At 36.0% G+C, this 26293-nt stretch overlaps 7 protein-coding genes across 9 annotated transcripts; 4 read left to right on the top strand and 3 right to left on the bottom strand.

Moving 5' to 3' along the window:
* Nucleotides 1-1427: 1427 nt before the first annotated feature.
* Nucleotides 1428-2924, top strand: LOC133696578 (cation/H(+) antiporter 18-like). The gene is made up of 2 exons (XM_062118797.1): nt 1428-1568; nt 1911-2924. The coding sequence occupies exons 1-2, from the start codon at nt 1428-1430 to the stop codon at nt 2922-2924; spliced, it is 1155 nt and encodes a 384-aa protein (XP_061974781.1).
* A 411-nt stretch (nt 2925-3335) lies between these two features.
* Nucleotides 3336-4770, top strand: LOC133695977 (cation/H(+) antiporter 15-like). The gene has a single exon (XM_062117970.1). The coding sequence runs from the start codon at nt 3487-3489 to the stop codon at nt 4513-4515; it is 1029 nt and encodes a 342-aa protein (XP_061973954.1). The 5' UTR covers nt 3336-3486; the 3' UTR covers nt 4516-4770.
* A 2303-nt stretch (nt 4771-7073) lies between these two features.
* On the top strand, nt 7074-9313 carry LOC133697129 (uncharacterized). The gene is made up of 2 exons (XM_062119509.1): nt 7074-8367; nt 8484-9313. Exons 1-2 carry the CDS (start codon nt 7511-7513, stop codon nt 9127-9129), a joined length of 1503 nt encoding a protein of 500 aa, XP_061975493.1. The 5' UTR covers nt 7074-7510; the 3' UTR covers nt 9130-9313.
* A 1578-nt stretch (nt 9314-10891) lies between these two features.
* Nucleotides 10892-15726, bottom strand: LOC133697130 (uncharacterized). Of its 3 annotated transcripts, XR_009842820.1 has the most exons (10): nt 15487-15726; nt 15068-15190; nt 14894-14961; nt 13921-13974; nt 13425-13685; nt 13225-13287; nt 12791-13097; nt 12498-12566; nt 12370-12415; nt 11143-11166 (listed from the first exon to the last, which is right to left on the bottom strand). XR_009842820.1 is itself a non-coding variant. In XM_062119510.1 (9 exons), the coding sequence occupies exons 1-9, from the start codon at nt 15518-15520 to the stop codon at nt 11102-11104; spliced, it is 783 nt and encodes a 260-aa protein (XP_061975494.1). In that variant the 5' UTR covers nt 15521-15725; the 3' UTR covers nt 10892-11101. The 3 variants fall into 3 exon arrangements, 1 of the variants encoding a protein (XP_061975494.1); XM_062119510.1 differs by lacking the exon at nt 12791-13097 and having other exon boundaries at nt 10892-11166; nt 15487-15725; XR_009842821.1 differs by lacking the exon at nt 11143-11166 and having other exon boundaries at nt 12786-13097.
* A 646-nt stretch (nt 15727-16372) lies between these two features.
* On the bottom strand, nt 16373-17496 carry LOC133697132 (PRA1 family protein B3-like). The gene has a single exon (XM_062119511.1). The coding sequence runs from the start codon at nt 17229-17231 to the stop codon at nt 16602-16604; it is 630 nt and encodes a 209-aa protein (XP_061975495.1). The 5' UTR covers nt 17232-17496; the 3' UTR covers nt 16373-16601.
* Nucleotides 17497-19006: 1510 nt separating this feature from the next.
* LOC133696314 (probably inactive leucine-rich repeat receptor-like protein kinase IMK2) lies at nt 19007-22202 on the top strand. The gene is made up of 2 exons (XM_062118477.1): nt 19007-21273; nt 21368-22202. Exons 1-2 carry the CDS (start codon nt 19314-19316, stop codon nt 21988-21990), a joined length of 2583 nt encoding a protein of 860 aa, XP_061974461.1. The 5' UTR covers nt 19007-19313; the 3' UTR covers nt 21991-22202.
* Nucleotides 22203-24986: 2784 nt separating this feature from the next.
* Nucleotides 24987-25436, bottom strand: LOC133696577 (uncharacterized). The gene has a single exon (XM_062118796.1). The coding sequence runs from the start codon at nt 25434-25436 to the stop codon at nt 24987-24989; it is 450 nt and encodes a 149-aa protein (XP_061974780.1).
* Between the last annotated feature and the right edge of the window lie 857 nt (nt 25437-26293).

Raw genomic sequence — 26293 nt, 5'->3', positions numbered from 1 at the left:
AGCTAGCCTACATAGCTTATAAGTTTCTGGTGCAATGGGCTTGATTTATTATAACGCAGTCTTTGAAATCACCAGCTGACTCCTGTGAGATAGAATAATCAATGGCAGAGATTTTGCATCAGAAGGATGGACAGAAGTCCTTAATGTAAAAAGAGAGATAATTAGACTTTGTAGCATTTCATATATGCATAAATTGCTCTTGACAGTATTTTCCTTGCCACTCTTGACCTATTTGCATAGATGTTACCAAGTCTTCGTTTTTCAACCAAATGGAAGAAATACATGTAGCAGAGCAGGGCTTCACTTGGAAAAAAAACACTGAAGAAAAAGAATGCCAATTTACTGGTATAAACCAGTCTGGGGTTGCATACATATTCCAAACCAGTTTCATTTTTTGGTTGGCAACACGAAACAGATTGTCCACTAGAGTGAGAATGGGAAGAAGAATCAACAGTCCTTTTTTCTTTCTTCTCAATAATGCTGCTGAAGATAGATATCATGTCTTCTTAAGATATCCGTAAGTGTAGTAGAGTATATGGGATTCTGTGTTACAAAAATGGAGCCTAAACAATAGTGTTACCTCCTGGTGTGCAGAGTATCAGCGGGATAAACAGAATCTGTGCAAGAGCTTAATTCCAGGTTTGACTTTGAGGCTTGCTTGGTGCTCCACAATTTATGGAGTTGGGATGGAAAGGAACAAGAATGAGATAATGGTTGTGGGAGATTCTAACAAGGTAGATTATCCAGAATGTTCAATAGAGGCTCCATAATACTCACGCTCTGCAGAAAGCCGTTCTAATTAATTCTACTTTCCTCAATGTTTTCAAAATTGTTTCTTAGCTTTGTAGCTGGAATGAGCTTCTACTCGTTCCTTTTTTATGGATATAATATTTCTCCAATAAAATAAATAAATAAAAGACTTCACTTGATGTAATTGATTCTTGCATCAAAGGATGTTTATGTAGATTTGGTCTTTGAAGAGAGATGAAAATTTTGATAGAAATCAACTGATGAATACTTTTTCTCGTTTAATTTTCGCAAACAAAATGAATACATAGGAAAGCCTCACGAAGTTTGATGATGGATATTATGAGTTGTAAGAGCGTGAGAAGTCAGAATAAAATTCTTGGTTAAATTCCTATTGTAATGTTAGGATTAATTTACAAGGGAGGTATTGGATCTAACTTGAAAAAAAAAGGGGGGCAGGAATCCCATGATGGCTTAGGTAGTACCCAATAAACGTTGGTTCCTTTGAGGTCAATAGCCACAAATCCAAAACGCAAAATATGGGGTTGGTCTCACGATCTATCTCCACCTTTTATGTGTGGCTGGCTTCATGCCTTGTAGTTCGTTCTTCTCCTCTTCTTTTTCTGCTCTTTTTTTTCCCCTTCTTCTAAAGAGGAAGCAAGTTAGTTTAAGCAATACCCATGGCAGAAAATGCGACTCATGACCTGTTTTGCCACGCTATCAATTCATTGAATGACTTTGCTATCCGACACAATTTCACCGCGAAGATTGTTGATGGCTCTCCCGCTCTTTTCATGTTTCAGATGACAATTATTTCCCTGGTATCAAACTTGTTGGAAATCTTTCTCAGGCCTCTTGGACAACCGAGTTGCGTTTCCCAGATATTAGTATGGTTTCTTCTCTCTTTTGCTGCATTGTGAAGATCGTATATACTAAGAAAACGTCTGACCTTTAATTGTAAAGGTTTCAAATTTACACCAAAGGAACTCTGCACTTGTTGTCCGTCATTTTTTTTTTTATAAAAGATGGCAGAAACCAGCTGTATATAAATTCCCTTTCGAATTTATGATATATATCGTATTTGTACCTAGTCTATCATGTACGTTAGAAATGTATAATAATGATAGGCCTATATCTAACAAATTTTGCATGCATGTCGACAGGCTGGTATGATATTTGGTCCTTCTCTCCTCGGGCAAAACAAGAAGTTGCTAGATACCATGTTCCCTATAAGAAGTTTGGCAACGCTGTGGACAGTGGCATCATTTGGAAATTTATTCTATACCTTTCTAATTGCAGTGAAGGCAGATCCTGCAATGATGCTAAAGCCAGGTCGAGCTGCTATGTATATAGGCTCTTCTATGTTCTGCATCGCTTTGTTTCTTTCCCTTGCACTATCATTCTTATTGAAAACCATTTTCACCATGGAAGCTAATCTCAATAAATCGATTGTCTTCATAGCTGCATCACAGTCATTTACAGGTTTTCCAGTCGTTGCTGCCTTCCTAACTGAGCTCAAGATCCAGAACACAGATGTTGGTCGCCTAGCCCTTGCTTCAGCAGTATATGCTGATTTAATTGATATTGTTGTGGCCGCAATTTCGCTCACGCTTGGGGATGTCGTTTCTGACCCACTAGCGCCAGTGCGGGCAGTCCTATCAAACATTGCATTTGTTATTGTTATCGTGTTCATCATCAAGCCAATGGTAATGTGGATGATGGGTCCTATAAAAGAAATGAAACTTGTGGGTGAGAAATGCATTTTTATCACCACCGTTGTCACTCTACTCCTCGCATTTGTGAGCGAGATCGTCGGCCAGCATTACGTCCTTGGGCCATTGATTTTTGGCTTGGTTTTACCGATCGGACCACCTTTTGGAGCAACTTTGGTATCGAAGCTAAGTACTTTAGTTTGCGGTCTCCTCTATCCCGCTTACCTTGCTGTTACTGGTCTGCAGACCAATATCTTCAAAGTTGATTTTCAGTCTGCAATTATTGTGGGGATAGTTATGGTCTCTGGCATCATAATTAAGTTGGGAGCAGTCATTTTGCCAGCCTTGCATTCTCAGGTGCCCGTTCGAGATGCTTTTCTGCTGGCAATCATTTTGAATATAAAGGGGATTGTGGAAATCAACGTTTACAACTTCTGGAAAGATAACAAGGTCTGGTTAATTTGAAGATAGTTTAAATTCTGGTACTGTTGTAAGAGAGCCCCATGGCAACGTTCACGAGGCAAGAAAAGGAAAACTTTTGAATATATACATCCCCATTAGGGACACCCGCGCCAAAAATGGCCCCAAATGATTTATAAGGTTGTTCTTTCCTTCCCCTTATTTGGGAAATAGAGGAGTCAAAAGAATATAATTAAAGTTTAAAGCACCTCTTAATTATTTCCTGAAAGCTAAAGCACCCTTTCTCTGGCTAGTGGAAGGTGTTTTCCATGAAGTTTCTCTAAGAAGATCTATCACTTTTATCTTTTATTAATTTCCTTTCCATGCTAATCTACAATGGCCTGATATATATATATATATATATATATATATATATATATATATATATATATATATTCTATTATTGCAGGCTTTACATGATGGCGATTACGCTTTGTGCGTAGTTTCGGTGATTTTAACAAATGTAGTTGTTGCCCCATTGGTGAAACTACTCTATAATCCTTCAAGGCAATACAATACTTTGAAAAGAAGCACCATCCAACATTGCAGGCGAGATTCAGAATTTCGGATGCTGGTCTGCATCCACAAACGTGACAATGTCCCTGCAATCATAAACCTTCTAGAAATATCACACGCCACAGAAGAGAGCCCTATAGCAGTCATTGGCTTGGTGCTCGTCAAGATTGAGGGACGAGCTGCCCCAATCCTAATAGAAAACAGCGGGAAAGGAGTCCCGGAGACAGAATCATCCAGTACAACCAGCATCCTCAATGCCTTAAGGAACTATGAGCAAAATCATCGGAACTCCTCCACCGTCCAATCATTCACCTCAATCACGCATTTTGAAACAATGCATGATGATATTTGTCGTCTGGCAATGAACAAGAGAGCCACTATTGTAATCATGCCGTTTCATAAGAAATGGGCCATCGATGGCTCCATCGAATCTACAAACCGTTCTATCCAACAAATGAACCGCAATGTCCTCAAAAACGCTCCATGTTCTGTTGGAATTCTCATTAACCGTGGAATCTTAAACGGGTCATTGTCTGTTCTGAATGGTAGGTTGTTGTTCAATGTTGCTGTTCTATTCTTTGGCGGCCCAGATGACGCGGAGTCACTAGCTTATGGAGCTCGCATGGTGAGACATGGATGTGTAAAGATAACAGTCGTGAACTTTCTTCTCTTTGGAAATGCAAACAGTAAAGAAAGGAAGCGAGACAGCGATTTAATCAATGAATATCGAAAAGGTAACTTGGGAAATCAGCAATTTTTGTATTTCGAAGAAGTGGTAAGAGATGGGGTAGAGCTCGCTGGATGTCTGGCAAAGATGGTGGGTTGTTTTGATTTAGTTTTAGTGGGGAAATATCATCAGAAGTCTCCTCTATTTAGAGGCCTTGAAGAGTGGAGTGAGTGCCCTGAGCTAGGGGTCATTGGCGATATGCTTGCTTCACCAGATTTTGAGTGCACTGCATCAGTCTTAGTCGTTCAGCAGCCAAGAATGAGAGTGAACGAAACGGAACCGCTTATTCATGAAGCTCCAGATGATAACAGAGTATGCCTTTCGATGGAGAGAAGGAATCAGAGAATATTTTAGGAGGTCATTATTGTTGTTATTATTATTATTAGTTTTTAAGCTTGACATGTTGCTCCCAGCTAGAAGAGCAAATTGGACCTTTCACACAATTTAATAAATATATAAATATGCAGTTAAAAAACAAGAAGAAGAACCCATAAACTGAGAAGAGATGAAACCGAAAGAAAGAAAGAGAGGAAGAAGGAAAGAAAGAGAAAGGGAAGAGATGGATACTTTGATATACATGATTGTTTGTTGTTGAATTATGTTTTTGAATTGTGGAGGCTGATGAAGATTTGCATTTTGTATTTATGATAAATTATTATAGGTAATAGATTGATTGATTTTAGATTATTTTGTTAGAAATAATAGTTTGAGATTAATTCGGTGTAATTAATATATGAGAGGAAAGAAATTTTAAAAAATTATAAAAAATTATTTATTACACCTCAAAATACATTACCAAACAGAATGACCAAAAATGCAACTGATATATCATCAAGGGAATTTCCACCAAAAAATCCCCTACCGAGTTAAGACTTGAATCTATAAAAAATCCAAAAAAAATAAAAAATTCACACATATTAATTTCATCAATTACCATGCCAAGTCCATGGTCCCATCAATTACCCATTAAACACCTTAAAAATAGTAACTCCATTCACAATTTTCATACAATTAAATTATCTTAATCCAAATAACAATATTTCAATATATAAATCATAATTGAAAATCTATAATAAGATAAACAACCTTGAATCTCCAAATCATGGTCCCATCATTCATAATTGGTCAATATATTTTTCCTGCATTTAATAATTTGTGGAAAGAATGAGTTTTCACGAGTAATCAAAGTAAATATATCTTAGAATAATTAATATTATCAAACACACAATATGATATGATGATGATTGTATTAGAAATCTTTATATTAGTGCATAACCCATCACAACCTTCCCGAGGTATATCAGTTTATATTTTTGGTTCAACGTTTTGAAAATGTATGATGACCATTCGTCACACTAAATACATCATCTGTATACCGTGCATGAATACATTAAATACATCATTTGCACATCATAAATACACACATCAAATACATCACTTGCACGGCCTGCGTACAAACATCAAATGCATCCCTCCCGAGAAAAGTTTCGGCTCCCGACTACTGGGAATTCCGAGCTTCCTGTTTAATTGATACTTTTTTTTTCTTGTTTTTTTTCCCTTAAAAAAGAAAAAATTGTCTTGAGATTTACTGGACATATGGTATGGGCTTGCTTGTAATGGGCTATTGGCATGCTCAGATTTGGGCAGCCCAGTGCCGCTTTGATAGGCTTTTAGGGATATCTATAAATAGGTATAGAGCGATTTCAGCTGATTTGCCATATCTCAGGGGAAGCTGGGTCTTGTTACTGTTTTCTGTTGCCGCTGCCAGCCATTGAGATTTGAAGAGAGCATCTTAGAGAAAAGAAAGAGAAGATGGATATTGCCTAACTAAAGAATATAATCATGTCGTAAAGAGCTGAAAAGCATAATTTGATTCTCCAAGGCCACATCCATTGTTTGGTATCTTCACTCTTTTAATTTCCCTGGTGAAGGAAATGATTCATTTCTTAGCCGGGTTTTTTATTTATTTATTATTTATTTTAATAATTAATGGAGCCATATCCAAAAGTATGTGACTAAACATCAACATTAGTTGATTTTTATTGGTACAAGTTCGAATCCAACCTTTTCAATTTGATATTTACCAAACTGCCGGGATTCTGCAAGTTTTTATCTGCTTCATCAGTTGCTTGCCACTCAAGTTTTAAAGAAATGTTCCTGTATTTTCTTAGTGAATCCTGCAGCCAAATACTCTGGTTCACTTGTTAAAGTAAGCTACTATAATCCACGGGTTCGCCGATGGTGGCGTGTGTGAGTGAATTTGTATCCCTGACCAGGACGGCGCGTGCAACATGATGCTCTGCAATGGTTTTTTTGCTTGGGACAGCTTTTTTTTTCCTGAATATATATACAAGGGCTGTCCTAGCCCCTGGGATTCCTATCCAAATAAATATTTTTTAAAAATTTATCTTTTAATTGATTTATACTATGATAATAGTACAAATAAATTTTAAAAAATAAAAAAATATATTATTTTAATATATTTTTAAATAAAAAATATTTTAAAACATAATAACAACTATACTCTCAAACATCCTTTCGAGTCATAAATTTCGAGCTTGTAACTTTTTTTTTTAATCTTTGGTTGCCTGTTGACTTGAAACTTAATCCATATCAAATTAATAAAAAAATTCAATTTGTTTTTTTTTTTAATCAAAATGATATAAGTGTAGTGTAGGAGAATCTGATTCCATAAATAAGAATCATGAAGAATAAAATTGGCCGATGATCCAAATTATCTTGATTGGCAAATTAAATATGATTGTAGTGCTCTCGCACGCTGTCTAGAGAAGATCTGCCATAGTTGGAGATAAATAAGAACTGGTAGTGTATAAGAATAACGATGCTCGAAGTGAAAGCATAACTAAAAAAAGAGAGAATGCTTGACTACTTGAGAAAAACAAATTGGCGCAGGATCATATATATACATAGCAAAAGGAGCCTGTCCACGTAACATAATCATGACTTTGAAAGGATTTAGGCATCTGATGCTAGCTGATCAACCACAAACTGGTCAGAACTTTCCCTTTAATTGTATCATATGCATATATAGCAAGTACAAAGGACTTGGACATTTCGCAGCATGCATAGCGGATTCAGCAAGAGTGATTCCATGCTCATTTTCTTGTACAATTAGCCATCTTACAAGTATTCCCCTAGGCTATGCAGGATTTTAGCACTATCATCTAACCTTTTAATTAATATTATTTGCTTCACTTTTGACATTTCTTCCCAATTAGAATCTCAACTTTATTTACTTTCATGAATGAAGTTGTCTTTAAATATGAAGTTTATCTATCAAATTGTTAAAGAGACAAGCAAGGGGAGTTCAACTTAGGCTGCTGCTTTCATGGCTTCTTGTTGCTATCCTGATGTTCTTGCTTGGATTCAGAACCTTCCACCAATCACTCGATGGAAAGAAAAAAATCCCCTGTCCATATGCATATGTTCTTCCGGCTCTTTCCAGCCATCCCTCAATCTTTCTGTGGCCAAAAACCTACAATCTCCAACTATTTCCTTCTCTATCATTGCAGATCTCAATCTCCCTATATCTCTTTGGTCCTCAAAACCAATCAAAACCAACCCCAAATCATTGAAGTTATTAGATGATGAAACAATTTCTAGTCTCTCAATCAATCTTATTGAAGATGTCCTTGGTTATGCCTCAAACAAGTCATGTAGCTCCTCCACCAAAGTTCTCAAAACGGATTCGGTACTTTCCCACTTGAAAGATACGTTCAACGTTGCATTTCTAACACTCTCACTCCTCATTTGCATCTACGAAGCTCCTGCAGATCTACGCTCTGAATGTCTTGCTAGTCTCAAGAATCAATTGACTGATAGCCAGTTGCGAGGAGCATCAAAGTCACTCATGAAAATCATGGGATCCAATCTAGAAGAGCAGTGGATGCGGTCCTTAAATCTTGCAATCACAAACTGGATTGCAGAGCTCCAAGCTTCCCACCACACTCTCAAAACTCCATCACCACTCTTTTCTTACTCATTTTCAACACCGGGATTATGGAAAGTTCAATTATATTGTCCTGTCATAGCCATGGATATCGAAAGTTCAAGCAATCCTCCAGCTCACGAGAGGCTTCTTTTCTCCCTGAAATACCACCAACTTGAATGTGTCATCCAGTTTAACTACAAAGTCATCGTTCAAGAAAATTGGGTGGATGTGATTGTAAACACGGATAACATAAGGTACTGATAATATATATTTCTTTAGGCATATGTGGACCGTATTGAAATGAATTAGTATTATGCTTGGTGGCCTGATGATCTTCAACTTTAATCAGAGATATTCCTACTTTTGCTAGGTGTGATGTAGTCCGACTAGTGAATGAAACTCTCATGACTGAACAAGGAGCTGGGACTGATGAGAAGCATTTCCCTTCGAGAATATCGTTGCATCTCACTCCAATTCTTCAAACCAACATAATAAGCGTTTCAGTAGGCAAGTCTTCAGCTAATCCAACAAGAGAGATTGAAATGGAAAAAGGTATAGAAACTTCTTTTGATCCACCAAACAGTTTCTTGGGGCTGAAGGTCTCCGCAGGAGAGACAGTGTCAATGAGCTTGAAGCCTTGGAAGTTTGAGCAATCTGTTTATGGTTCCAGTGCAACAATGAATTGGTTTCTTCATGATAACATGGATGGAAGAGAGGTTTTCTCGAACAAACCTCCAAGGACGGCATTGATCAAACCCAAGGCATGGTTCAAAAACCGGTACTCAAGCTCTTACCGGCCTTTCACTAGGCAAGGAGGGGTGATCTTTGCCGGTGATGAGTATGGAAAGAGTGTGCAGTGGAAGGTGGACAAAAGTACCATGGGGAAGACAATGGAATGGGAAATGAAAGGGTGGATTTGGTTAACGTATTGGCCTAATAAGTATAGAACAGCGTATAGTGAGACTAGGAGACTGCAATTTAAGGAAATTCTTCATCTTAGTATTCCACCATCCTAACTTAATTATCAGTTTCTTAACTTCTGTTCCAGCTAGAATTAGTTAAGAAGCGCATGTCATTGTGTATTTATCATTGTGACCATGAACGTACGTCGAAATGTAATAAATATCAAAAGCAAGTTTCAAGTAAGGGAATGAATGCTCGAAATAAATCAAATATATCCAGTACTTGAGTTGAGATCAATATTGTACAGTCTCTTAAGGCAATGAAGATAAGTATTATATCTCGAATTCACTCGGCAAATAATAATAATAATAATAATAATAATAATAATAATAATAAGATAAGCATTACCCAGCACATATATATTATATCCGCGTGACAAAGCAATGAAGCAAGTTTAAAATGTAATTAACTAAATTTAATCGTGCCACTAATGTATAAAACTTGTCTTATCAAGATTTTAGCCCTGGTTAAAAATTATTTTCGAGGGGTGAAACCAATAGGTTTATTTTTGAGTGTCCCTCTCGAAACACCCCCCTCCATTTCCGAGGTAATTAAGCTCTTTTTTATACGGACTCGGGTTAATTTAATATTGTTTGACGAATTTTGTAATTGGATAATACTAATATGGGCGGATTAGCAGATCCACTTTGCTTTTCTGAATTATACCCAGCTTTGGATGAGTGGTCTCATATGAGGCCCGTCAAGAAACCCATTTCTTGGATCAATTCTTGATATTAACCAGCATTTTCAACCTTCGACCTTATATCTAGGTTTGGATCAACGGACGAGGCCTAAATATCCCCCGTTTTCTGTCCTTCGAAGACCCCCTCACAGTTTTCCCGATCTCATTTTGCATTCCCCCTTCCCTTTTTCTTCCTAGCATAATTCCGGACGGAGAAAGTAAATTAGGAAGAATAAACAAATGATGAAACGATAATTTTTTAAGATATAAAAATCATTTTATGTAGAATCGAACAAGGAAATGAGATTTAGCTGAATTTGCCTATAATGTCTTTGTTTGTTGGTCGGAAAAAAAAAGTGGATTTAAAGAAAATGAATTATTTTCTAGTGTTTTTTTTTTCTGAAAAACAATTTTTGGTGTGTTTGATTATGCTTGAAAATGAGTTGAACAAAAAACTTATTAGTGTTATAAAATTTTATCTTTTGACCCTTTATCAGCCTAATTAAATTGAGTTTTTGATAGGATGTAGTTGTCGTGTATTCAAAATTTAAAGCATGTGCATAAATTATAAACCATATTTTATATCCTTTAAGCTCTAACACTTTAAATATAAACGCCATTACAAAAATATTAACACTAATATAAAATAAAAAATCTAATATTTTGTCTCTGTGTTTTCATATTTGATTGTGACTTTCTTCTTTTGTTGATTTTTTCTTCATAATTGAATAAATTATTTGGTTAAGATACCATTCATTTGTAAGTAAAATTTTCAATCTGATCTACAATTTAAGTGTATTTTAAAAAAAATACTTTAGGAATTTTTAAAATAATTACAATCAAATTTGATCGAGAGACTAAGTTATGTTTTTCAAAAATAAAAGTACTAATAAAATTACAGGTTCTATACGAACAATTTTCTTGATGAAGTGGCTATACAGATCATGTGAGTTCTTGACTTTCAGGTCTCCAAACTCAAATCAGTGATAAAGGAACAGAAGTTTTAGGTAACATGTATCTTTTCAAAATATTTTTTATTTAAAAATATAATAAAATAATATTTTATTATTTTTTAAAAAAAATTTATTTTTAATATTAGATAATCCTTCTACGGACCGAAGGAGAAGGAGGAATAGAAAAAAAAACAATCCTCTTAACAACCTAGAATGCTCAACAAATTATTCTTATATCAATTTAACTGACCTAAACGCCCAAGTACACCAACAGAACTCTATCTTCTGATCTCCAGCACAAGATGCAAAGACGGAAAGAAATAGCGAACGTAATATCCAACCCTGCAGGGCTTCCCAAGAATTGCATCAAAGTTACCAGAGACGGTATGGTCACTTCTCGGTAGCATGGAATGATGGCAAGACAGCTATAAGAGGGTCTCCATAACCAACTGCATCTGTTTTACACCGAAAATAAGATTATCAGTTCCTCAAAAACCAAAAAAAATAAAATGACAAGTTTATTCACAGCCAGATAATATATCAATCCATCAACTGTAGTTGTTTATGTTGCACCAACATCAATGCCTCAGTACAGTTCCAAGATTTTCGCAGTACTGACTTAACAATTTAATATGCCACAACTGTATATTCTAAATTCTAAAGCAATGTCAAGTAATTTCACAAAACTGGTCACTGCCAAGGTAATTAGCCACCAAATAATAAGGTCATAGATCAAATGGAAGCAACTGGTCCAATCCCCACCAAAAAAGTATTCTGTTACTACAGAATTCAAGATAAGGAGCATAGTCCTCACATAAAAGCACCACCATTAAAAGAAAAGGAAGGGTGGAGTTTAGTGAGTAAAACTTTGCTCGACCAGAGTGTTCCAGGACCAAGCTGCAACATTACGTAGACACAGCTAGACACCTATCTATCCTGATAATTAAGTGGACCCCTCCCTTTCACATTTTCCCCTAATAAGTAATTAAAAAGGTATATCACATGTTTGATCCTCAGCGGAAAATGCATAAACTCCTAAAACTCTGCATGAAAAAACCTATAACTTGCATTTAATTACATCACTCACAAAATATGCCCAAAATCATCAGAAATAGTAGATTGATACTTATATTAGAAGTGTGTTATAGATAGAAAGATGCAGTGATATTTTATTCCCGTTTCTCCCTTGGCATCTCTCCACATGCTTGCACTCTTGCTGACCCCTTTATGTTCTTCAAATGATGTTCTTTTGCTTCTTCTTCTTTTTTAAATGCATCCCTTTTGTAACTCTTTTTTTTTTTTTTTATCAAAAACTCATGTGCTAAACATTGCACTTTAGGCAAACATCTTTATAGGGTATAAAGTTATCTACAATTTTCCAGAGACCTAATTACTCATTGCTTGCACTAATTTTTTATTTTTATTTATTTATTTATTTTGGGAATGCATCCCTTGTCTAACTCATTTTTATCAAAACTCGTATCCTTTACTTATGCTTCTTGGGTGGCACTCGTAGCCTGATTTATTCTAAACCCAGCTAGGCTCCATAAGTGGTGCCTATATGTTTGTTAGTGTCAAAGCAAAGTTGACTTGTAAGTTATTCAAAATATTAAGATGCTAAAAATCTACAAATGACAATAAAATGGTTGATGTGTTACCTCCATCATTGAAGAGGAGCTTTAATACTTCTCCCGCCACATCAGACTGCTCAATCATCAACAAAGGTATAAGACAAATCAATTATCAAAGCGAACTCTGGCCTGAAGAAACTAAATAGGAGACTTACTTTCACAGGAAGTTCAGTGCCAAATTGATCCAAATATCCTATCACTTGTCCTTCTTTAATCACATCACCCTACAAATTTGAATTTAAAACGTTTAGAATTAAGAAGAGGCGATAGAAGACATGAAGTCACTGTACAAAATTAATTTCAACATTTGGATTATTTTAAATTAATGCAACATAAATGTCAAGAGTGAATGTGATGCCATGATAATGAGGTTTAAAGATATCTTTCCAAAAAATTATTCCTGCAATGGATGGTAAAGATGATCAGCTGAGAGCAAAAAATACATCACCGCATGCCAGGCCACAATTTTGATGATGGAAAAATGATCTGGATCACATTTTAAATTTGAGATCTCCAGATTCAGATCTTACAGAATTCCTAGCACATGCCAGTTATCTGCGCACACTTATCCCATTAACATGGCTATTCTCCTTTAATAAATGAGCAGAGCATAACTAGAGTTACTTATCTGCAGTCCATCAGTAATGGATAATTACTTCCACATGTACTATAAATCCACTAAGCTTAAACAATGTCTCATCACCCTGGGACTATCCAACCATCTACAATCAAATTAACTGGCAAATGACACATAGCTGAAATAAATGAAAATAGTTATCAAATAACTGACAAATTTTCAAAAAAGGAGTTGGTTGGCAATAAACATGATAATTCAACAAATACAAAATATCTGATGGAGAAAAGTGGTGTGAGCACATGTACCTCTTTGCAGATAGGTGGCTGCTTCTTTCCTTTCACCGTTCTGTTCCTTCGAAATGAGCCAACCTAACAAAAAAAAAAAAAAAAAAAAAAATATATATATATATATATATATATATATATATATATCGATTGCATATGTCTTCTTAAAGGCTTTTTCACAAGGGGAAATCGGCCTTTTTCTCTCTGTTAATATTACTTACAGTTGGAGAAGCAACTAGAACATATCCACTAGCTCCAGAAGCCTCTAACGCTGCCAACTTAGATGACTTCCTGAAGGAGACATTTGTAAAGGGAGTGGTTTTCTCGACAGAGGATTTAGATGGCAATGGTGCTGGAGAAACAGCTGCTGATAACTCCATTGGTGGAGTTGGAATAGGTGGTGGTGATAGTGGTGTTGATGATGTAAAGGGAGCTTTTGCAACCCCAATGTTCCGCTTCAGATGCATTTCAAAGTCCTCAACCTATCACAAACAGCAGAAACAGTCATATCATGTATTATTAAGGCTGAAAACCTGCACCTGGCAAAGATTCAAGGAAATTGCAGGAGTGGAAGCTTGTGTCACTACTATTTTTATTTCTGCTGAGGTGTTAAAACCTTATTTTTAACAATTAGAGCATTTCTAAGGATGTGGGTAAGAAATAAGAATGGTGTTCCATGAGAGACAAAAACAAGCACAGTATGGATCAGGAGTTCACCTTAAGTTTCAGCTCAGCAACCTCTGTCTCGTCACAGACATCTAGTATCAATGCCTTTGATGATTTCAAAACAATAGACAAGAAAGATTCATATCAGAAAGACGCAAACAGGTATAGATCAAAATGAAATATTCATTATCAATGGCAAACGAACCAAAATTAGACTTTGAATCAAGCCTTCTCGAGAAAACAAAAGCCATGATATATAATCAAACTAGCATAAGGAAAACACTAAAAACAGAAAAGGCCATCGCCTAAGCATTCTGTCAAGCATTACGCTAAGAAGCAAATATAGTTTTGCCAACACCTGAATCCCAAAGGTGAGTTGGTGTAAAAATCAAATCTGAAACCATCGTTTGCCTGCTAGGGCAAATACTGGCAGGACTAATATTAGTTGTTAGTTTTGTGATTCTGGTAAAGCATTGGCTAATATCAGGACAGCGCCTATAATGATCTTAACAAGCTTATATGCAGCCCATAATGAAGCATCTAGTCACTTTTTTAAGCTGGAAGTCCAAATCCATATATCCCACATCAAGTTTCAACAATTTTGCTAGAGGCAAGTAACTGACTTTCAAGATGATCGATGCATTACCTACATAATTTTCTAACAAGAGAGAGAGAGAGAGAGAGAGAGAGAGAGATAGCACAATCGATCTCTAGTTTGGTTACTATGTCTCCTAAATCTCAACTTCTCTTGGAATGGAAGAGGATTTAAATTATTAGTCAAGCTTTCTCAGAGCAAGGGCAGCCAAATAAAAACTTCAATTTATCTCTGATAGCATGAAGAGTAGAATCAATCCACGTTTATTTAGGATACAATAAGCAGCAGTTAAAAATTGTGATCAGAACAACATAAAGTAGTTGAAAGCAGAAAAATGACATTAGTTATTAATAAGAAATAAATTCACAAGTTAATAGCAACAAATTAGGATAGCAATTAATAAGCCTTCAAAGAGGCAAAAAAACTCACTTCAAATCCATTTGGAAAAGTTGCATTTCGTTGAGAATTCTTCTCCAATGACCCTTGTTTATTGGAATCTAGCAAGCACGCCTCATCAGTAGCAGAAAATCTTAATAAATGTACTCTAATAATAATAATATACAAACATTAATTGAACAAAAAAAAAAAAAAAACATAACTCACCGTCAGTCTTGGCTATTGCAGGAGCTTCAGATGTTTTAACACAGGATACTAGTCTTCGATCTCTCTTTACTGGATACGATATCAGCTTCCTCCCAACAGTCAAGCCTTGAGTGTGCAGGTTACCTGCCATAGGAATTTCAAAGGTCAAATAGTTATAGTTTAAAAACAGCAAGATAACTAAAGAAATTGGAATGCAAATTTATGAATATTCAGCCAAACGCGCCTTAATTATAAAAAATCTCTCTCTCTCCTTTCTAGTTTTAGCCTCATAAACATAAACAAATAAACAAAAGACATCACTAATTGCAACCTGATTTGGATCTAATTACATAGAAAAGATAAAAAGGAACAAATTATCGGCAAATTAACCGAAAAATACACAAATGCAAGGGGAGGGAGGGAGAGAGAGAGAGAGTTACATTGAAAGGATCGAAGAAGAAGAGAGGATTCCATTGGTGAAGAAATGAAGAATTTGAGCTATGCTTGTGTAATGTGAAGAGAAGATAGCAGCGAGTTTTTTATTATTGAGGATGGAGGAGCTTTCCGAAATTGGTAGTTAGTTCAGTTAGCTTTAGCTGCACCTACACCCCCCACGGTTCATACAGATATTAGGCACTTCCTTTATAATGTCCGTCCACCCACTCTCCTCAGTTTCTCCACTCCACCCCCATTAAAACGCAAGACAATTATACAAATTAATCCCGACATTATATTTTTTGTTTTATTTAGTCCCTAAGGTTTAATATTATTCAATTTCACCCTTCAGCTATTTGATTTTAGTAATGATGTACAGGAAATTGGTAATAGAATTGGTCCAAGTCACAAATTCTACCGAAAACTGTAGAGATTTGAAAATGTTATCTCATCAATAAAACTAGCATCAATGGGTAATTTTAGATTTATTTGGACTAGGTCTTTCTGCAAACAAACAATTTTATCTTCGGTAATTTTAGCTCTACAGCTAGGTGATTCATCTGAACTGATTTTGCATACAAAAAGGTTCAATTAGACACAAGCCATTCGTGCTGAAACTTGATGAAACTTTACCGCAGGTTTGAAGCCTAAGAATAAAGCTGGGGAAACATGTTCAATCAAATCAACCCTCTCAAGTTTTTCTTATGAACTTAGTTAAAGAGAAAAGAAAGTTATTTATCATAATACTAGACAATTTCAAGGCATCCAGTAACAGCTATTTATCATAACTTGGGCAACCCTGATCCTTGCCATCACTATGATTTTCCCAAAATAAAATAATAATTGGTTCTTAAGTGGTAAATGATTAATCATCAACAATACAAGGGAAACAATCTAAAAATAGAAAAAATAAGCATGTACTTGAAAATATCAAATCCATCGTTACAAGATCAAAACCACATTGCGAAATCAATTACTGGAAAGATCTTATACTGCATCAAATTTTCAATTCATTCAATCTACAAAATCGTAACCAAATCTTTTGCAATCGTGATACCGATGAATCTTTTCATCGCTAATTTAAACAGAACCAATCCGTACACTTGGCGTTCAATTACAATCAAACACGAGCGGCAACAGCGGGTGCAGCTGCAGCAGCGGCAGAGGTAGAGGTGACACCAAGGAAAGACAATAAACCCGCACTAGCAGGTTCTTGATCATCAAGGAACAAATCCTCAGGAACCCTAAAGGCACCATGAGCACAAACAAGAGCAAACCCAACCATCGAAGCAGAGATCAAGAGCGATCCTACACTAGTCAAGAAAATAACAACAATTGTCGAAACGACGAGAATCCCCAGCGTTTCACGGTCCGAGAATGAACGGCCGAGAATAACCAAAGGCTGATCTGACGGTCGAAACAGGTAGAGGAAGATCCAAGAGGCAAGGAGTGATAGGAGGACGATGAGTGAGAGAGGGTGAGAAAGGAGAGAAAAGGCGAGTATAAGTGCGAGTAGGGTAATGTAATTGACTTTGAAGTATGAGAGATTTTTTCGGATACGGGTTGCAGCTTCAGAGAGGGAGTCGGGTCGGGCCATGTAATTCCGGTCTACAAGCTCGGACCATGGGCGGCGTTGAGAGAAGCCTTGGCGGATGGAGGTGGAGATGCGGGAGAGGAACGCGCGGAAAGCGGGAGTTGCTATTGGGGATTGGGTTTGGGGATTTGAGATTGGGATTGTAGGAGAGGACATTTTGGCGGCGCGTGAGAGCAATAGACGTGGGTGTGGAAAAGGCGAGGAGGTGGCTAGGAGATCTTTACTCCAAGAGAGGATGCAGTAGAGGACCAGTGGTGTTGGTGAATGGAGAGAGAAAGAGAGACTTATTGGAGGTTCGAAGGGAAGTTACTGAATGCATCGCTGGATCCAGTAACGGAGGTTGACAGGGGTGATTGTCGGTGCTATTGGATTTGATCTCTTTATCAACGGTAATCATCTTTTTTCTGATTGGCGACGACGCGCTTCGTTTATCAATTAACAGACCAATAAACAGTTCACTACGTTCATCATTGATCATTCGCGTGCAGTTGCGATGGCCTCTTCTTGGGCCTTACTCGTGGAAAGGCTTCAAGCCCTTTTCATTGAGGCTTTTGGGACCTTCTAAATTAGAATTTTCTTCTAGTAAAATCTTCTACTTCAAGGACTTATTTGATTTTGACCCCTAACCGGTTTGTTTTTATATTTAAAATATTTTTGAAAAAAATTAAAAAATTTTAATTTTTTAATTTACTTTAAATTAATTTTTTTATATATATTTTCACATGGTAAATCACTTTGAAAAGGCACTTTCAAACTCTCTTAAAAGTCTGTAGAGAAAATTACGAGAGCCTCTGAAACAGAGTTAATCTCTTGGCCCATCAACAAAGAAAACCCACTTTCAATATTCCTTTAGATTTGGGCTGTGTATATTTTCTAGACAGTAAAAGGCCTTTGGAGTCTGGACCACCGCATGTTCTGGTTAATCCCCTGTGCGCACCTGTGAATGTGATGCAATGGTCCATCGAAGACCACGATGGATCTCCCATCTGAACTTCCGGACCACCCCCATGAACATGATGATGATGACTCTTTCCAGGTTATAAAAGACTAACCTTTCCAAGTTAAGTTTAATCATTAATAAATGCTAAAGGGGCCCTCTCGTGGGTGTCTCTTTCTCTTCTAGATCCATGCAAATTTAAAAAATATTAGCCTGGAAAAGATAGCCATCCAACGGTGTAGATTAAGCAAGAACTCCACCATCCTCAAAAGAAAGAAACCAACCCCGCTTTTTGTCAGGAATTTTGGATTCACATAAGAGACAAAGACATGTCTTGTTTTACCTCGTATCACTAACTAACTAAATGAAGCCCCTTGAAGACAAATCCCATCGTGCCAAGTCCTCAGGCTAGTATTATAGCCCAAAACCAGCTATTCAATCTCAAAAAGAACAAGATATATATTGGAATATTTAAAAAGAAAGTCCTAGCTTCAAAATTTGAATTAGGTATAAGAAATAAGATGTTTAGGGCGTAGGTCTTCCTCTACATACTTTAAATCATTAGTCTCCCTTAATTCTTACTACAATATTTTGAAGTTACCTAGCTTATGTAGCTACTGGCACTCACGAAGATCTACCTCCCTCGTCAGTTTATCGATCCATGAAACCGGAAAATTTTTCATTCAAAAAACAAAGAAACAAGAAATTTGCATATTATATATATTGTCTTTTCTGGATGCATGATGTGTTTTTACATTTGATTTATTGGATTTTGACCCTTTAAAGAAGATAGCCGTTAGGGGCGCGGTAGGGCAATAAAAGAGCATATTGTATAATCCATGAACGAATGCACATGAATAAAAAAACTGGTAAAAAAAAAATGTTCGTTGAGAAGAGGGAAAACTATGGATTAAGAAAAAACTAGCCGTTGGGATTTTGTATAGGAGGAAGAGCCACTCTCTCAGTGCAACTTAATGCCTCCCGGCTCCCCCTGACAACATGTCTCCAAGATTTCTCTCTCCCAATACAAAGATTCCTCCTCTCCCCCTCTCTACTCTACTGTGAGTAAGATCTTCACGTGGTCCATGACAGAAACCCACCTCTTGTTCTAGTTTGACACTACAAAACCCACTCACAGGTGTTTTAGCTCCTGTTTCATTCCTCTATACTAATGTCTATAAACTCAAACTCTCTCCTTTTCGTTGAAACAAGCAAAACAAAATAATCTTTGTTTTCTTCCTTCCTTTTTCCTTCTTGTTTAGTCATTTCTAATCTCATTTTTTCTACCTGTTTGATGGTTTATGGAGAATCCAAATAAATCACTCAATAGTTTTTACAACTACCCTTTCCAAAATCTAGCCGATTCATGCTGCATGTCCAATAAGAAGAAGGAGAAATGGAAGATTCAGTCACAATTACAAAATCCCTTTTCTCTATACACCCACATTTTCTTGCTTCTGCTCATTTCTGCATTTCAACCAGTTTCGAGCCAAGTTTGGGATGGTGTGATTGTCACCCAAGCTGATTTTCAAGCACTGCAAGCCTTCAAGCATGAACTGGTTGATCCAAAAGGCATCTTGAGAAGCTGGAATGACAGTGGCTATGGAGCTTGTTCTGGTGGTTGGATTGGAATCAAGTGTGCTCAAGGCCAAGTTATTGTAATCCAGCTTCCTTGGAAAGGACTAGGGGGCAGAATCACTGAGAAAATTGGCCAACTTCAAGAACTAAGAAAGCTTAGCCTCCATGACAATGTCATCGGTGGCTCAATCCCTCAAGAATTGGGATTTCTCCCCAATCTTAGAGGTGTTCAGTTATTCAATAACCGGTTGTCAGGTTCAATCCCTCCTTCATTAGGTTCTTGCCCTTTGCTTCAAACTCTAGACCTTAGTAATAATTTACTCACTGGGTCTATCCCCTTTAGTCTTGCAAACTCTACCAAGCTTTTTAGGCTCAATTTGAGCCACAATTCACTTTCGGGTTTAATCCCAGTTAGTCTCACAAGCTCTTCTTCCCTGATTTTCCTTGATCTTCAATACAATAACCTCTCTGGTGCCATTCCAAACTCTTGGGGTGCAACGCAAAAGAAGAGTAACTTTCTTCCACTTCAGCACTTATCCCTTAGTCATAACTTCTTTTCTGGAAGTATTCCTGCTTCTTTGGGCAAGCTGAGAGAGCTCCAAGATATTTATGTTAGTCACAACCAAATAAATGGAGCTATACCTGTTGAAATAGGGGGGCTCTCTAGGCTTAGAACACTTGATCTTTCCAATAATGCCATTAATGGAAGCTTGTCTGATAGCCTTTCCAATATATCCTCTCTTGTTCTGTTGAATCTCGAGAACAATTACCTTGATAACCGAATTCCAGAAGCCATTGGCAGATTGCATAATCTCTCTGTCCTCAACTTGAAGGGAAACCAATTTAGTGGTCACATTCCTGCAACAATAGGAAACATTTCTACACTCACACAACTTGACGTGTCCGAGAATAAGCTCAGTGGAGAAATTCCAGATTCCCTTGCCGACCTAAATAACCTTATTTCATTCAATGTTTCTTACAATAACCTCTCAGGTCCTGTTCCCATTCCTCTATCTCAAAAGTTCAATTCAAGCTCTTTCGTGGGGAATATTCAACTATGTGGATATAGTGGTACTGCTCCATGTCCTTCCCATGCGCCTTCCCCAAGTGTCCCAGTTTCACCACCAGAGAAACCGAAGAAACATCATCGTAAACTGAGCACAAAAGACATAATTCTCATTGCAGCAGGAGCTCTTCTCGTTGTAATGCTTATAATTTGCTGCATTTTGCTTTGCTGTTTGATAAGGAAAAGGGCTGCATCAAAATCAAATAATGGTCAAGCCACGACAAGGGCAGCAGCGGCAAGAGGCGAAAAGGGGGTCCCGCCTGCGGCAGGTGAAGTTGAATCTGGTGGAGAAGCTGGAGGGAAACTAGTCCATTTTGATGGGCCAATGGTTTTTACAGCTGATGATCTTTTGTGCGCAACTGCTGAAATTATGGGAAAGAGCACTTATGGGACTGTCTATAGGGCCACATTAGAGGATGGGAATCAAGTTGCAGTGAAAAGATTAAGAGAAAAGATCACCAAGGGCCAAAGAGAGTTCGAAAGCGAGGTTAATGTGCTTGGTAAAATCCGGCACCCAAATCTTTTGGCATTAAGGGCATATTATTTGGGACCTAAAGGAGAGAAGCTTCTTGTTTTCGACTACATACCTAAAGGGAGTCTGGCAACATTCCTCCATGGTTAGCAAAATTGTTTTTTTTTTTTAATTGGCTTTAAATTTCTATAAGCGCTCTCTTCAGCTAGTGACATGCTGTATTTTAACTTGCTGGGCAGCTAGAGGACCTGATACACTAATTGATTGGCCAACAAGAATGAAAATAGCTCAGGGCATGACGCGCGGCCTGTTCTATCTTCACAACAACGAGAATATCATACATGGAAACCTTACATCAAGCAATGTCCTTCTTGATGAGCGCACAAATGCAAAAATCGCAGATTATGGCCTATCTCGGCTAATGACAGCTGCTGCCAGCACTAATGTAATTGCAACTGCAAGTGTATTAGGATATCGAGCACCAGAGCTTTCAAAGCTTAAGAAAGCAAACACAAAAACAGATGTATACAGCCTTGGAGTGATTATTTTGGAACTTCTTACAGGGAAGTCTCCTGGTGAGGCAATGAATGGAGTGGATTTGCCTCAATGGGTTGCCTCTATTGTCAAAGAAGAGTGGACCAACGAAGTTTTTGACTTAGAATTGATGAAAGATGCCTCGATAATCGGTGATGAGTTGCTCAACACATTGAAATTGGCTTTGCATTGTGTTGATCCCTCACCTTCAGCACGACCAGAAGTTCAACTAGTCCTCCAGCAATTGGAAGAGATTAGACCAGAGACAGCTGCAAGTCCCGGACCTTCCGGAGATGACGGTGCAGGAGTTCCTTCAACAAGTGATTAAGGAAGGGACTCTAGAAATGGGGTTACTTATTTGGTGGCCAGAGAGTTTAGGAAATAGAGTAGACCACTATAATTCTTTCATTCTTGAGTCTTGGTTTTGAGCGTTATTATTAGTGTATGTAGGTTCTTCCAATTGATCCGAAAAACAGGACAGTTTTCCGATCATGTTGCATCACTGATATATATATGAATCTACAAATCTTTCATTATTGAGTCTTGGTTTTTAGCGTTATCGTTAGTGTTTGTAGGTTCTTCCAATTGATCTGAAAAACAGGACAGTTTTCCGATCATGTTGCATCACTGACCCCTATATGGATAAGGTTGATTATCAATTCCTTCAAAAATAAAAAATAAAAAGTTGATTATCGACATGACTTAACTATGTAATAATTTTCAGATGACAATTCACTATCATGACCCTTCTTTACCAAGGCTGATTTACATCACTTCTTTACGTAAATTCGCACGCACATGTACCGCGCAAGTCTGCAAATCCACTTCTTTCTCTTTCGATCCATGCTTCCCCAAGTTTATATATGTAAAAGTTAAAATGCAAGTTTATGTTTTATAAACATCTTATGTTCATGAAAAAAAAACATAAATAATCTAATGGTAATAATAATAAAAAAAAGATGGCATGGAATATAAGTATATGAAAGGAGAGATAAAAACACAAACATGCATTTTAACTTTTATATATATAATAGCATCTCCAACAAGAGAGGTAAATGAAGAGGTAAATTTAAAAATGTGTCCTTTTAACTTATGTTTCTTTATTTTACCATTCCAACGCCGCAGGCAAAAGAGAAGCCAAAATAGCTATTCAATTTGGGAAGAGCTATTTCTACAAGTTTATGTAGAATAGCTAAAATGGAATTAACGTTGCCAACGACTATTTTTATAGCCGTTGGTCAAAAGTGTTTTTTTTCCTTTAAAAGCAAGGAAAGAAACTTTTTTTTAAAAAAAAATCTTGTATTGTGCCTCACTCTTCTCTCAAATTTAGAAAAATAAGAATCAATTATTCTCTGGTTATATCGGTTGTGTTAATTAACTGAAATTAAAAGGTATGTTTATTTAAAAGCTTTTTATATTTTCTCTTTAATATGTCTTGATTTTGTAGATCTTTTGTTGTTAATTTGATATTTGTAATGATTTTTATTTCTTTGTTATTTTATGTTTTTGATATGGGTTAAGGAAAACAATTTTTTATTTATGTTGTTATCTTTGACAAAATTAAGAGGAAGTAATAACGGCAGCTGATATTGATAAAAATATAGAGTGACATATTTAAAATTTATTTTTGATTGTCTATTTTAATTTGAGGTTAATTATATTTTATCTTGTTGAAAATACATTTAAACCAGTATATTAATCCTCTCTTAATTGCAAAAAATAGTCAAATTGTAATGTTAGAACAAGTAGGATGCAATGCTTGTTATTAATTCACATGTATGTAAACTATAAAATTGCTAGACATTGAATGTGCGATTCTTTTACACTCTCCTATAAGGTTTTAACTTGAGGTTTTTTTTTAATGTAGATGGATTTAAATTTTCCAAGCTCTTTCATCAACTTTCTTATGAGTGAGTCAGAAGATATTCTCTCTCAACCAAGTAATTCTAATCAATTAATTGATGACTTAACATACTCGAATTTAAATGTTCATACAATAAAAAAAATCATAAAAAAGTAAAAACTTCTCGCCAAAGGAAAATTATTTACTTGTCTCTGCATGACTAAATGCAAGCAAAGATCCAATTACAGGAGTTGAACAACAAACAAAATAATTTTGGGCTCGAGTACATGCTTACTTTGTAGAGAATGGAGGAAACTTGAATAATCGTTCCCAAACAAGCATCTCAAATAGATGGCAAGAAATAAATAGAGAAGTCGGTAAATTTGTTGGATTTGTTACTCAAATTGAAAATTGTCAGCAAAGTGGAATCACCGAAGAATCAAGGGTAATTTTAATATTCGTTTTCATGTTAAATTGTTTAACATATATTTTAATATTATTTAATTTCTCTAATTTTTTACTTACCAGATTAATGATGCTCGACAAATATATGCTTCTTGCGTTGGCAAACGATTTCAACTAGAACATTGTTGGGTTATCTTAAGAAAAGAACCTAAATTGCAATTTGAGCGTGCAAGTCAACATCAAATGTCAAACAAGAAACAAAAAAGTCATGTCAATGCAAGTTCGACTTCATCAGCTCCATCTACCCCTGATTCTGTTAGTTTAGGAGAAGATAGTGAACCGTTGATTTATTAAGATATACCAATTGGTCAGAAGGCTGTAAAGGAACGACTTAAACATAAATAAGGAAAAGATAAAGTTAGGGAGACAACTGTAACAAATCTCTTACAACAATTTAGGGATACTTTAGTTGAAATTGAGGATCAAAAGAAACAAGATAGAAAAATTATGTTAGAGCAACAAGCTATGATGATTCAACAAAGTCAAGAGAAACAAGAATTAGACAGGATTGAGAAAGAAAAACAAATTATGAAAATGAATATTTTTAATTTGGTTCCAATTTCTGCAGCGTATTTTCAAAATAGAAAGTTAGAAATTATGCAAAAGAGGGGTTTTAATTTTTAATTAACTAGATTTATTTATTGTTTAATGTAATGTATTTTTAATTAAATATTTAGAAATTTATTGGTTATTTTAAATATATTGTTATAAAAGTGGTATCAATTCATAATACTTTTTAGAAGTTCTTCTAATACTTAGTAGCAATAAATAAGATTAATTAACCTAAAAGATAACAACCATAATGAAAAAAAAAACATAAAAAGCTTGAAAATTATGATAACATAAGAAGTTCAAAGCTAATGATTCTACTCGTTACCATATTGTTCCCATAAATGTTCAACCAAATCTTCTTATAGTTGAAAGCTAGTTGCTCTATCCCTGATTCGATTATAAGTTTGAAGAAAATCATGTAGTTCTGGTATTTCATCATATGACACTGATATAAAGGAATTGACTTAACGTTCATGGTCAAATCCAAAGTTCATTACTCCTTCATCCTCAATAATCATATTATGCATTATTATACAAACTTTCATAATATTTGCAAGCGTTTCTTCATCCCAGTATCGAACAGGTCCATGTACAATCGCAAAAAGAAATTGAAGCACCCCAAATGCCCGCTCTATATCCTTTCTTGCAGACTCTTGCTTTCTTGTAAAATATTTTCTCTTTGCTCCTAATGGCCTTGGAATTGTCTTAACAAAAATTGACCAATTAGGATAAATATCATCTGTTAAATAGTATCCCATTGCATATTCATGCCCATTAATTGTATAATTGACAGGAGCAGTATGACCTTCAGCAAGTACAACGAAGATAGGTGACTGATCAAGAACATTAATATCATTTAATGATTCAGGCATTCCAATAAAGACATGCCATATCCAAAGATCTTGTGAAGCCATCGCCTCTAGAATTATAGTTGGTTCACGACAATGACCAGTATACATCTCATGCCATGCAATTAGGCATTTCTCCCATTTCCAATGCATACAATGAATGCTCCCTAACATCCCTGAAAATCCATGCTACTCTCCAATTGATAATAATCAACAAATATCAGCCTCGTTTGGTGCCCTTAGATACCAATCACCAAAAACTTCTACGATTGTTTTGACGAAAGCTCTAAGACTTTCTATCGCAATGCTTTCTCCAATTTGAAGATATTCATCAGTAAGATCTGTAGGAATACCATACAAAAGTATTATGTGAGCTGTAGTTACCTTTTGAAGACAAGATAAACCAAGAACACTAAGAGCATCTGTCCTTTGTTTAAAATATGGATTATGAGCTTCCACTGCATTTGCGATCCAAAGAAAAAGACGACGACTCATCCTAAATCTTCTTTGAAATTGAGTTTCAATGAATTTAGGATTTTCAACAAAATAATCATTATATAACCTTAACTCACCTTCCTTTCTATTACGATTGACAATATTGTGGCAAAAAATAGAGCCACGATACCCTGTTTTCTGCCCTTGATTATTTGATTCTTCTTTAGCAACCACAACAACAGCAACTTGAAAAGCAAACACAGGAGTGTCATCATCAAAATCAAAAGCATCATAAAAATTAAAATTAGAATGATTCATGATGAATTTTAATGAAATATATTTTTGATTGGAGAGAAAACAATGGAATGATGAGAAAAAATGTTAAGGTATATGAGAATATTTATAGATGGATTATTTTTTTAAATTTTGAAATCTTAAAATGTTGGCGGTCATTTTTTCAAAATTTGAAATTTTAAAATGGTGGCGGT

This window comes from Populus nigra, chromosome 6 (assembly GCF_951802175.1).
Source record: "Populus nigra chromosome 6, ddPopNigr1.1, whole genome shotgun sequence".
Taxonomy (NCBI): Eukaryota; Viridiplantae; Streptophyta; class Magnoliopsida; order Malpighiales; family Salicaceae; genus Populus; species Populus nigra.
The sequence above is the reverse complement of the archived record's forward strand: the minus strand, read 5'-3'. Positions and strand labels throughout refer to the sequence as shown.